We start from the raw sequence: 13,562 nt of genomic DNA, 5'->3' as shown, positions 1-13,562 counted from the left end.
CTGAGCAGCACTCGTGTAAAGACACGTGAGCACCGCTTAGTCCTGGAGTACTGTGAGCTCAGTTTGAATGATGACATGCATCCTGGGGGAAGGTAAACTATTGGCTTGGCTCACAAGAAATTGGCAGAATGACACCAGTGTTGTTCTGCCCGAAGAGGACTGCTAGAGATGAACCAAGAAGGAAGTCTGGGGCATGCAGAGGGCTGGGAGAACTTTATCTTTAATTCACCAGGTGTGTGTGTGGGGGGGGGGGATGATAGAAAAAAAACAATAGCTGGAGTTAAGTTGAAATATTTTGGCGTTGTATACAAGATGCTAAACAAACCATGTTTTTATTCTAGAACAGGGAGCCACTAATGCCTTCACCTCAGTTCATCAAATCCTACTTCAGCTCTTTCACAGATGACATTATCTCCCAACCACTGCACAAAGGAGAAAAGTCAGATGAAGACAAGGATAAGGAGGGAGAGCAGGCTGTGGTAAAGGAGAAGTGAGTTTGCTTTTAGTTTTTTTTTTTTTCTTGTACTTTGGAGAAGGTTGGGGGAGGATTTTTACCAGTGTTATGACCATTTGCAGTGCCCCGCTTTTGTTTCCATGCACATCTTATGTTGACATTCATAAAAATCATTTTAAAGTTAGTGTTTCTTTTTTGCAGATCTGGTTATTTAAAGGCAAAACAATACATGGAAGAGGAGAATTATGACAAGATCATAAGTGAGTGCACAAAGGAAGTGGAGGCTAAAGGAAAGTACATGGCAGAAGCTTTACTACTGAGGGCCACTTTCTACCTGCTCATTGGAAACTCTGCAGCTGCTAAACCCGACCTGGATCAGGTCATTAGCATGGAAGAAGCCAATGTGAAGGTAGGCTGTGATGGAAGCTGGACTATTGTGCAATGTTCCCAAGAATATGCATTATATTTTACATATGAATGAATTACGTGCTTTTTTTTCCTGCTTTTAGTTTTGGAGCGAGGAAGTGTTACATTACCTATGGAATTGTTATTGTTTCTATCCGTATTTTAAAAACAAGACCCCCTCCCGCCTCTGTCCCAGTGCCTCTGTGTCACATACTGTCACAGGGAGAGGAATTGGGGTAGAATCTTCCTATTAGAATCACATATAGCAGGCAAAATCTGACAAAGGTTCTACCCCTTTCCTGGCCTAATCTGAGACAGAGGAAAAAAGGTTTTGGACAGAGTTAAGCTGTAGAAGTGTATCTGTGCTCAAAGGTATAGCTTACAAGAGGCCTCTCTCATCCTCATGTGATGGTGCTCAGCCAGTCACCAAGGTCCATATGAGAGTAAGAGAAGTGAGGTGCATGTCCCCTTGTATTTGGAAATAACAGGTATGTCGTTGCTTCCATTAGCTGAACAGGAGTGACTGAGGAATGAAGAAAAGTTAGTATGTGCTGCTAGGAAGGCAGGAACTAAAGAAAACGTTGTGTGCAGCAAATGTTTGCTTAAAATTTGTGTTTTAGCAGAGAAGTCTTTACAAAGAGCATGCATATACCAGAAAAGGAGCTTCTCACTTGTATAGTAAAAGTAGGTGTGGGTAGTTTGGGTACCTACTGAAAAATGTAAGTTGACCTAACATATTCCTTTTAAATATCAATAATTGGCTGTTTGACAATTTACATTGCTGAAAATTGAAGCCTGTTTGTATGTAGCACTGTCCAGAGTAAATTTTGTGAATTTTGGTCTGACACTGAAGGTTAGCACCTTGTGCATCTGCAACATTCTTTCTAATTTATTTCGTTTTGTTTTTTGTAGTTAAGAGCAAATGCCCTGATCAAGCGAGGGAGCATGTACATGCAGCAACAACAACCTCTCCTGTCAACTCAAGACTTTAACATGGCTGCTGACATCGATCCCCAAAATGCTGATGTTTATCATCATAGAGGGCAGGTGAGATACAAAGCATGCTTTGTATGCGATAACTGGTTTGGGTGAAGGGTGAAAAAGTAAGTTTGTAAAAATATCAAAGCCATATTAAAATAACAATGCAATAATAATTAAACACAGCAAGCTTACATACCCAAATCTGTCTCCTTTAATACTCTGTAAAGCAGCAATAGGAAAGAGAGCTAATGAGAGCACTGTTGCTTTGTATATTGCCGTTTAGTCTAGCACAGTAAGCATGCTAACTAAACAGGGTAGCACAGGTTTACTGCATTGACCAATCGCAGTGCTGTCTGGTGGGAGATGCCTGGTTCAATAGACTGGGGTGGATTCAAAATTCTCTTTAGTCAATTTCAACTGTACATTTACCTTTTTGCTTGGAGTTCTGCTTCAGTGTCACTGCTTAAGAAATACTCAACTGTCTTTCTTCATTTACAGCTAAAAATCCTTCTTGACCAAGTGGAGGAAGCCGTAGCAGATTTTGATGAATGTATTAGATTGCGGCCAGATTCTGCTCTGGCTCAAGCACAGAAATGCTTTGCACTAGTAAGTCCTGAAGATGTTTGAACTAAAATGCTCTGGAGCTGCTCCATACTAGCTGAACATAGATTTTTTTTTTTCATGTTCCTTAGCTGATGTTTTTAATGCAGTAGAAGACCTTTAACCACCTGCTGACTGCTCACAGTAAACATATACTGCATGCAGGCACAATCATGGACCTGTACGTCAAGCCATTCTTCTGAGTTTGGAGTGTGCATGTGCGTGCCCCCCCTGACCCATTCTGGACACAGCAATGGTTTGGCAGCAGATTTCAGCCAATGATTTTGTTTGAAATGAACAGATCGGCTTCGTCCAGTTACACATTGTGTTGTGTTTACAAACACACAGAACTCTGTGTGCATAGGAACAGTGATCTGGCTGTTTCTTCTCCCTAAAAAGCAGAGAGAAAAAAAACAGCCAAATAGTAAAGTAAAAGAAGCACATATTACACATTTTTAGGCACAGCTAGCCCCTTGATTGCCACTAGATATTAACCGTTTCCCAGCCAGTGTCATTAGTACAGTGTCAGTGTACAGTATTATCAATGATCACTGTATTCGTGTCACTAGCGATGTCATTTTCAGTTAGTGACCCTCACAGATTTCGTCTATGCCAGATTGCCCGCCAGTCTCTCTATAAGTCGTGGATCACCAACATTACAGTATAGTACCTATAGCTGCGTAAGTTCCAGCGCATATTGGGATTTTTTCTTTACCAAAAACATGTAACAGAATACATTGGCCTTTATGAAGAAATTAGATTTTTTTTTTTTTATTGGATATGTTTCATAACAGAAATTAGAAAATATATTTTTGGGGCTTTTTTGTTTTCCTTTATATAACAAAAAATAAAAAAAAAAACAGTGGTGATTAAATACCACCAAAAGAAAGCTCTTTGTGTGAAAAAATTAGATAAATTTACCAGCGTACAGTGTTGCCAGTTAAAGGTGCACAGTGCTAAGTATCATAAAATGGCCTGGTCATGAAGGGGATGAAACCTTTCTGAGGTCAAATGGTTAACCACTTCCAGTCCGGACATTTTTACCCCCTTCCTGTCCAGGCCAATTTTCAGCTTTCAGCACTATCACACTTTGAATGACAATTGTGCAGTCATGCAACACTGTACCATATTAATTTTTTAGCATTTTTTTGAGACAGATAAAGCTTTATTTTGGTGGTATTTATTCACCACTGGGATTTTTATTTTTTTGCTATATAAATGAAAAAGTCCAAAAATTTTGAAAAAAAGTTTTTCTTATAAAATTTTGCAAATAAATAATATTTCATCATAAATCTTGGGCAAAATTTATTCAGTTATCTTTTTAGTTAAAAAACAAAAACAAATTAGTTTATAACCAAAAATATAATTTTTTTTTTTTTTTTTACATTTTTATTTTTTTTATATTATTATTATGGGGGGGGGTTCTACATACTGTCACCCGAGCAGTACAGTGTCACCATGGTGACACTGTACTACTTGTGGGGGGTGATGAAGATTTTTTTTTTTTACACTGATTGCTTTTTTTTAAAGGCTGTAAAAGCAATCATTTCTCAGGTTGTCACATGGTACAAGGCTGTTGTGAATAGCCTTGTGCCATGTGACCTCTGTGATCATTCACAGATTTCACACGTAGTAAGCAATGATGTCAGAAGTGACATCTTGCTTACTACTCTGCATGTGATCACAGAGGACACAGCGGGCACCGGATCACGGTGCTGCGCACTCCCTGTCCATAATGGCGGGTGCCGTTTATGAGCGGCAACCCGCTCCTGGACTGCCACCATCCGGCCGTTTATATACAGCGTCCGAACGGCAAGTGGTTAAATACATTGCATTTTCACTGTTGCTGTAGTGCATCTAAACTGCATAGTGTTTCATCATATACTAATAAGCTGTCATTGTTATCTGGGCTTTACGTCCTAAAGTAAACCTGTGTTTCACAAAGAGTATTTAAGGTATGCAATGTGGATGAAATGCAGGTACCCTACATGAGCACCCCAGATGTTTTTAATGTGCAATAATTGCAACTATAGCCTTTCCCACTGCTCCCTCTTAGTCCTTAAATTGATGAGTGGCCTCATTCAGTGCCCTAGGTTTTAGGGTGCTCAAACTGCCGAAAGTTTAATTTTCTGGGTAGCTTCAGTCTATTCAAAATGGCTTTTTCTGTACTTTTCACTCATGACAGGTTTTTTTTATGGTGTGTTTATAAATCATTGTCCATCGTTTAGCATGTCATTGTATTTCAGCCTTCTTTTGTACCTCACAGTTTATTCTTTCTCCACCCTGCCCCCCCTACTGTTCTTTAGTACCGAAAAGCATATACAGGCAGCAATCCACTACAGATCAAATCCGCCATGAAAGGTTTTGAAGATGTTATTAAGAAGTTTCCAAAATGTGCAGAAGGTTATGCCCTTTATGCCCAGGTACATCACATTTTCACTTCACCTTTTTTAATCAATAGCATACTGTATTTTCACTTAATCTTTGTTGTGTTTTTCTATTTTTTTCAATTGCGTTTTACATAAAGTGCACCTGTCATTTTATTTTATAAACAATATTCATAAAGAAATAGAATACAGCGAGAACTGTGTTGCTTGTATTGTGATGCTAGGAATTTGGCACACACTGTCCCATGCTGCTGATATCTACTAACATGGGAAGTATGTAATATCTACTAACATAGGTTGAGTTTTGTCAGTCTTTAGTTGCTGCTTCTGCTGTATCAAAACAAAAGAATAAGTGTAACTGTACATCCCAGTGAAATAAGATTAAATGTAGCTGGATTAGCATAGTAAATAGACATGTAAGCCTCATGAAAATTGCCTCCAAATAGCAGGTATTCTGCAAATCCTGAGCCCTGCCATGCTGTTCCATATTGCTGATTTGGGGACAGGATGCTTTGACCTGTGCATCCCAGAGTAGGTGACATATCAGTGTCTGCTCTGCTCCCATGAACAGCAAAGGAAAGTTGCCTTCACCTTTTTAGATGAATTGCCTGCTAGAAACCCTTCCCTAGTAACCCCTTCTATCAGCTAAGAAATCCGTATAACATTTCACAATATATTTGTGGGCTCCTGCTGCTTTCTGTGTTTTTCTGTGAGACCAGGAAGAGGGGAGAGTGGTGCCGCAGGTGGGACAGCTCTGGATCATGAGAGGAGTCAGGTAAGTGTTTAGGGATGAGGTGGGGAGTTTCTTATCTTAATGCAGAGAATTAATTGTGGTAAAAACATTTTGACTTTGGAAATCCCTTTAAGCCCCCATTCACACTTGCACCTAACTACACACAAAATCTCATTCTTTCTAGTTGTCCCTCTTAATAATGATACGGTCAGTCCTCCTTCACTGTACTCTCAAAAAAGTACATAAGCTTTTTATATATTTTTTTTTGTATTTGTGAATGTTAGGTGTCCACAAACGTTTAGCCATAGAGTGTATAGCTTATTATGTGTATATTCCCTGTAATATCTGGATAGTCCTCAGTTCTTTCGTGTAGCAAAGATTAAACAGCTTTTTGGTGCATTTTTTGTCTTTCGTCAGACATATGCTTGGAAGGTGGAGCTTGTCAGGCTTTATCTGAGTGACATCTTCATCTAAGCGTGGATCAAACACTGTTTCCCTGGATACTGGCACTCTCTTTATATGTGCTTAGTTACTTTTGAATATTTTACCTCTTGCCAAGTATTTGTGCTGTACGAGTCATATTTTAAATGTGACAGTTTAATCATCATAAATTTCTGCAGTCTTCACTTATTAACTTCTAAATATACATTTGCGGTGAATACTGATGGCCAGTCTCCTAACCTCTGGCAGTTCTGTTTACAGGCACTAACAGATCAGCAGCAGTTTGGAAAGGCTGATGAGATGTATGACCAGTGCATAGAGTTAGAGCCAGACAATGCCACAACATATGTTCACAAAGGGTAAGTCACTTCTGATTGATTTTAATTATAAAAAATGTGATCATCCTTCTGATGGAAATTAACAGTTACATTGTTTTTCATGCCTGATGTGCACTAAAAAGTATACCCATCTGAAAGAGTGCCAGATGCTTTAATTCTGTAAGCAGGGAGCCGCAGCCATGTTCTTGATAATGCAATTAGGCATGTAGACATGGTGAAGATGACTTGCTGAAGTTCAAACCGAGCATCGGAATGGGGAAGAAAGAGGATGCAAGTGACTTTGAGCATGGCATAGTTTTTGGTGCCAGACAGGGTGGTCTGAGTATTTCAAAAAACTGCTGACCTATTGGGATTTTCACTCACAACCATCTCTAGGGTTTACAGAGAATGGTCCGAAAAATAGAAAATATCCAGTGAGCTGCAGTTGTGTTGGTGAAAATGCCTTGTTGGTGTCAGAGGAGAATGGGCAGACTGGTTGGTGTGATATTCAGATGGTAGGGTCAGAATTTGTCGTAAACACGAAAGCATGGTTCCATCCTGCTTTGTATCAACGGTTCAGGCTGGTGGTGGTGATGTAATGGTGGGGGGATATTTTCTTGGCACTAACAAGGTGGACCTAATAAAATGGCCGGTGAGTGTAGGTACCATATCCTAAAGACCATCCCCTTTGGGTAGATAATCAGGAAATGTATGTGGAAATAAGTGGATCACTTTCATATTTGTGGAGGAAAAAGTTGATTTTAAATGTAAATTTTCATTCTGCTCAGAAGCGGTATTTAATTTTTGAATATGTCTTGGCAGATGGAATTAGCAACTAATTCAAGACCATGTCATGTGAGTTCCCAACTCCGCCCATCTGTATCCACTATCAAATGGGGGTCTTACTCTGTCTGCTGCATGTGCCAAAATAATGTTACTTTAGGGAGGGTCAATCAGAACAAAGGAAACTCCTTAGTGTCCAAAATGAGTGAGACTTATTTAGGAAGCATAGATGGGACCTCCAGGTGGCAGACGTCCCTGAAAAATATGGAAAAGCCTGAAGGAAATGTAGTCTTCTAGTGTTTTTATAACCAGTATTCAGGTTTACCTTTTTAAATGTAATAATATCTGCACAGAACGGTCCTTAGACAAAAGCAATAATACCTAAAATATTGGTTCAGACTAGTGGAGCTCTAAAATTTGCTAAATAGTATATTCTGCGTTTTCAAAACTAACAATTGCAAGATGGCATTTCATTATTTTTATCATGTCAGGTAAAATATTTTCTTTTTTTATACAGTTTACTTCAGCTTCAGTGGAAGCAAGATCTAGATAAAGGGCTAGACCTCATCAGCAAAGCCATTGAAATAGATAACAAATGTGACTTTGCCTACGAGACCATGGGGACAATAGAAGTTCAGAGGTAAGTTAAAGCAATAGTTATATTACAAATTCAACACTCATTGCAGTGATCCATTGAATTTTTGTTTATTGCAGTGGCCCATCATTAAAAGCATCATTCCTCCCCACCCTACCTGTACTTAGCCATATAAACTTCCCTTTCTCCTTCCCCAGTGCCCCAGAGCTAGAGAAATGTCTGCGCAAATCTGAACTAGAACATGGGCTCACCCAAAATGGCTGCTGTGTGGCTCCTTTCCTTCCTTCTAGTGCCTTACTCAGTGGATATTAGATATAAATGTGCTTTTTTAATGGGCTTGTGAAATAAGCTAACACACCCCTAGGGGTTACTTGGAAGTCAATGACTGTAGTAACTCGGCATATACATTAATAAACTACTCTTTCTGTTTCAGGGGAAATCTGGACAAAGCCATTGAAATGTTCAATAAAGCCATTAACCTGGCTAAATCTGAAATGGAAATGGCCCACCTCTACTCACTATGTGATGCTGCATACGCTCAGACAGAGGTCGCCAGAAAGTACGGCTTGAAGCCGCCAACACTGTAAAATGGACTCCCAGCTGATGAGCAAATGAAAGCTGAGAAGTTATTGTCCTTGAAGACGAGTCTTTCCTGTAAGGAGAGACATACATCCAAAAATGTGGAATGGCGGACCCTTGTTTCTCTGCTTGTGGTGTTGTCATTCATCCCTTCTGTTAGATGTTCTTGGTATTGTGGGATTGGGTGTCTGGGATACTGCGCCACCTTTCCCTCTGACTCCTCGAGGGAACAATAAAGGCACCTTTTGCATGAGAACAGGAGGACACAGTTGGCTGTGCAAATAAAACTGCAGCGTTGTGTTTCTTTGAGTTTTGTCTGGGAATGGATGGTTAATGTGTGAGCAATTTTCTTAAATTTAATTTTTTATATATATGTCTGATTCTTTTTACAGTTTCATTTTTCCCGTTGATTGCTTTCAGTTCAATCCTGTCTGTCATGATTTCCTTGTACATATTTGATCACAAAAGGCTGATTTCTTCCTTTTTAGTAGTGAAAAGTAACTATTATTTTTTAAGTTACCAGCTTTGAAAATAAATAGATACTTAGCATGCACATGCTTCACATTCCATTCTGAACAGAAGAAATTGTAGTAGTTTTCATTGTTTGTTAGACTCATCCACAGCCCTGGCCTATACAGTAAGTGTGAAGAATTATTTCATAGCATGCAAATTTTATAAATTTTGGGCTTTTCAGCATTGTTATGGGGCTTATGTAAGAAGGTGCAGTGCTGTGAAAAGTGCAGTAACCCACAGCAAGTTGATCTGCTAGTTCAATACACAGGGCTTTTTTTTTTTTTTTTTCTTTGCTTGAGATGTTAGTCTGAAGTCCGCTTATACAATATTTGCTGTCCTGTCCTTCTGAAAATGCTAGTTGCTTGGCTATAAAACTGACCCTCTTGCATTGCTGAACAGGAATAAGTATCCATACCACACAAGTACTTGGCATTTTCAAAAGGACTTAAAGGGTTAGGTCTCCTTTACGTAAAAAAAAAAAAATGCATTATGCTGTCCCATACGGGTATGCACAGTGTGCTAAACCTACCTTGCAGCCAGGGTTCCCTTTCAGTTCAAACAATGTAGGGCAATGCTGCATTAAAAAGAAGCCGCCTTAACCACTTGCTGCCTTGCCACAGTACATTTACTGTGGCAGGGTGGCACTGGCAGGCTGAATCACGCCATTCTGCCTCTCCCGGGTTATGGGTACGCAGCCCGGTACCCAGCTGCTTTGATTGGTCGGGGGATTGCAATTTTAACAAAGCTGTTGTCAATGAACTTCAGTCATAATAGCTGTTGTTCAATAACAGCACACAGTAGTAAATCACAGCTGTTATGGATGTAACCCATTCAATACAGTTCAAAACATTGCTGTAACAGTGATCAGCTGTGTCACAGCAATCAAAGTGTACAAAAAAAAAAAGAAATACCTGATCACCCCCACAGAATACTAGTGTCATTACGGTGACGCCAAACTACTCTGATGAAAGTATGTTCAAAATAAAAAAAGTTTAAAAAACTGAATCATTTATTTTTAACACACTGTCACCAGTCAGTACCCCTGAGCACTGCCACACCAGACATATGATAATGCTGTACTGCACTGGTGACAGTATGTAAAAAAAAAAAGAAAAACAAATTTAATTTCTGCATTTTACAAAAAATTGTGACAAAAATTGGAAAAAACAACTTAAAAAAACTCCCTATGCCTTTTACTAAATACCTCAAACTGTCTAAAAGGGGGTCATTTGGGGAGTAAATGTACTGTCTTGGCATTTTGGGGCCTCAAGAAATTAGATCTGATCCATCACTACATCAGAACTGATACATTTTTCACTTAAAAAAAAATATATATATCTCTTAGATTATAGATGTTATAACTTTCCACTTATTGGAATTTTGGGATTTTTTTTTTTTTACACACCAAAGACATGTAGCAGCAATCATTTTGACCTAAATTTATGAATACATTTGATGTTACTGGATAGGTCTTATAACAGAAAGTAGAAAATGTTGGGGTTTTTTTCAGATTTTTCAGGGTGTTTTTTTTTGTTTTGTTTATATAGCAAAAAAAAAAAACCCAGTGGTGATCAAATACCACCAAAAGAAAGCTCTATTTGTGTAAAAAAAAAAATTTATATATAAATAGCTAAACCTTCCTGAGGTCAAGTGGTTAAAATCTTCTACAACCTGTGATTGCTCCACCCTGAGTTATTGTAGGGGTAGTGCCCTGAGGTACGGTTGGGACCAGCACCCCATAGTGCCAGGGGACGGAGTATGTCTTGTTCCTTCTGGCTGCCCATGTGCAGTTCATACTCTGTCCTGCTGCCTATGATGAGTTCAGCAGCTCTGACAGGAGAGAGTACATACTGTGCTCCCTCCCACAGCACTAGTGCTGGTCCCCAATGACTGGTTTGTCCCCAAGATAACTCGGGACGGAGCAATCACAGCCTGTAGAGGATTTTAGGAAAGCTACTTTTTGAATGCGATTTTGGCTTACATTATCTGAAGGGAAAGGGAGCCCTGATTAGAAAGTATGTTCAGCAAGCTATGCCCCTATGGAACAGCATAATGTGCTTTTTGTAAAGGTGAACTAACCGTATAAGTATTGGCAGCCTATGTGTGTCTTTTTGAGATCTCAACCACAAAGGGAGTGCATTGTCTTCAGTGGGTTGGTTGAGCAGAGGCTTACACTGGGAAGGGGAGTAATAAAGATGAACAAGGGTGTAGTGTTGCAGTGCAGGAAGCAGTGCCTGCATATGTAATGAACAGATATACCGCACCAGGTACATACATAGCTTTAACATTTACATTGGTGGAAAAGGGGTTTTAAAAAATGTAACTGAGATTGCTATGTTTAGCTGGTTAGTGTCTCATGCGTATTTTAGAAAGAAAGTTGAAGTGATAATAGTTTCTCTTTAAATCACACTACAGCTCCAGTTTGAAAGTGTTGAATGAAGCTGCTAAAGCTGAAGTTTAATTTGCTTATGATGTTTTATAATAAAATCCTTTCCTTTTCATTACATACCTTATTTTTATCCCAGTGATATCATGGTGAGAGGGGCTGGCAGAGTGCTGTACATAGCTTTCTGAAGACATCACTATCTCCGGACTCTTCTCTAGAGCCCTCAGGCCTGCTGCAAATAGTGGGCTGTCTATTGGGAGGAGTTATGCAAATATCAAGACTGCCTTGCTCTGTGGATGTCAGGCTGGAGGAGGAGTTCCTAGGCAGGCTGTATTTTCAGGTGGACTGCCCTAGATGATGCCAACAATGTGCTGCTAAACCTCCATGATGGAAAGAACTGAAATCCAAAGCATGAAGGGGAGGGGGCAGGCCCAGGACAGTAAAGCTGAGAGGAAAGACTTTGATGATGATGCTGCATGTCCTCCAGCCAGGATATGAGGCAGGTTCTATCTGACTTGCTGCAGCTTCCTATGAAACTCACAGTGTGCAGTAAAATCAAATTGTATTTTGTTTTGGATAGAGTAGGGAATCTTATCAGGTTTATTTTTGCCATCAGTGTTTCTTCAGGGAGAATTACCTTCACTTCCTGCCCTGTAGACATAAGAGGACTATCACTGAAAGCGGAGTTCCACCCAAAAGTGGTAGCTCTGCTTATCTGCCTATGCTGCTACAGTTGTACCCTTTTTTTTTGGGGGGGGGGGGGGGGGGGGAGCGGGTACCTGGTTTTGACAGGTACCAGCTCCCACTTCCTGCTCAGTTTGCTGCAGTGAACTGTTTAAATAGGAACAATCCTATTTCTACTTAAATAGGAATGTGCGTTTTGATGCAGTTTACCGTGTCCCAGTATAGCTCTGTGCAGGAAATATGCAGCCTGTTTTACTTTTTTTTTTCCTGCAACTGGAATGCCAAGCATTGATGTGACATTGACAATCATATTACCTGCTTTCTGTGTGTTTTGAATGCAGAAAAAAAAGCACACAAATGCATGTAGTGTGAACTGGCCCTCAGTCCTGGGATCAGTGATCCCCAGTACAAATACAGTCAGGTACATAAATATTGGGACATCGACACAATTCTAACATTTTTGGCTCTATACACCACCACAATGGATTTGAAATGAAACAAACAAGATGTGCTTTAACTGCAGACTGTCAGCTTTAATTTTAGGGTATTTACATCCAAATCAGGTGAACGGTGTAGGAATTACAACAGTTTGCATATGTGCCTCCCACTTTTTAAGGGACCAAAAGTAATGGGACAGAATAATAATCATAAATCAAACTTTCACATTTTAATACTTGCTTGCAAATCCTTTGCAGTCAATCACAGCCTGAAGTCTGGAACGCATAGACATCACCAGACGCTGGGTTTCATCCCTGGTGATGCTCTGCCAGGCCTCTACTGCAACGGTCTTCAGTTCCTGCTTGTTCTTGGGGCATTTTCCATTCAGTTTTGTCTTCAGCAAGTGAAATGCATGCTCAATCGGATTCAGGTCAGGTGATTGACTTGGCCATTGCATAACATTCCACTTCTTTCCCTTTAAAAAACTCTTTGGTTGCTTTTGCAGTATGCTTTGGGTCATTGTCCATCTGCACTGTGAAACGGCGTCCAATGAGTTCTGAAGCATTTGGCTGAATATGAGCAGATAATATTGCCCGAAACACTTCAGAATTCATCCTGCTGCTTTTGCCAGCGGTCACATCATCAATAAATACAAGAGAACCAGTTCCATTGGCAGCCATACATGCCCACGCCATGACACTACCACCACCATGCTTCACTGATGAGGTGGTATGCTTAGGATCATGAGCAGTTCCTTTCCTTCTCCATACTCTTCTCTTCCCATCACTCTGGTACAAGTTGATCTCGGTCTCATCTGTCCATAGGATGTTGTTCCAGAACTGTGAAGGCTTTTTTAGATGTCGTTTGGCAAACTCTAATCTGGCCTTCCTATTTTTGAGGCTCCCCAATGGTTTCCATCTTGTGGTGAACCCTCTGTATTCACTCTGGTGAAGTCTTCTCTTGATTGTTGACTTTGACACACATACACCTACCTCCTGGAGAGTGTTCTTGATCTGGCCAACTGTTGTGAAGAGTGTTTTCTTCACTAGGGAAAGAATTCTTCGGTCATCCACCACAGTTGTTTTCCGTGGTCTTCCGGGTCTTTTGGTGTTGCTGAGCTCACCGGTGCGTTCCTTCTTTTTAAGAATGTTCCAAACAGTTGTTTTGGCCACCCCTAATGTTTTTGCTATCTCTCTGATGGGTTTGTTTTGTTTTTTCAGCCTAGTGATGGCTTGCTTCACTGATAGTGACAGCTCTTTGGATCTC

The 13,562-nt window shown here is 40.0% G+C and overlaps 1 protein-coding gene across 1 annotated transcript in view; it reads left to right on the top strand.

Moving 5' to 3' along the window:
- Positions 1 to 11,292, top strand: part of TOMM70 (translocase of outer mitochondrial membrane 70) — a 48,323-nt gene extending 37,031 nt beyond the window's left edge. Inside the window, exons 5-12 of the mRNA XM_089682967.1 lie at positions 342 to 490; positions 656 to 863; positions 1,772 to 1,906; positions 2,339 to 2,446; positions 4,747 to 4,863; positions 6,263 to 6,360; positions 7,619 to 7,741; positions 8,130 to 11,292. Coding sequence (XP_089539093.1) covers positions 342 to 490; positions 656 to 863; positions 1,772 to 1,906; positions 2,339 to 2,446; positions 4,747 to 4,863; positions 6,263 to 6,360; positions 7,619 to 7,741; positions 8,130 to 8,283 — 1,092 coding nt within the window. The 3' untranslated portion in view covers positions 8,284 to 11,292. The remainder of the gene's footprint in view (positions 1 to 341; positions 491 to 655; positions 864 to 1,771; positions 1,907 to 2,338; positions 2,447 to 4,746; positions 4,864 to 6,262; positions 6,361 to 7,618; positions 7,742 to 8,129) is intronic.
- The last annotated feature ends 2,270 nt before the right edge of the window (positions 11,293 to 13,562 follow it).

Source organism: Staurois parvus, unplaced genomic scaffold (genome assembly GCF_062004578.1).
Source record: "Staurois parvus isolate SC_StPar_1 unplaced genomic scaffold, SC_StPar_1.0 ptg000299l, whole genome shotgun sequence".
Classification (NCBI taxonomy): Eukaryota; Metazoa; Chordata; class Amphibia; order Anura; family Ranidae; genus Staurois; species Staurois parvus.
This window is presented reverse-complemented; position numbering and strand designations above follow the sequence as displayed.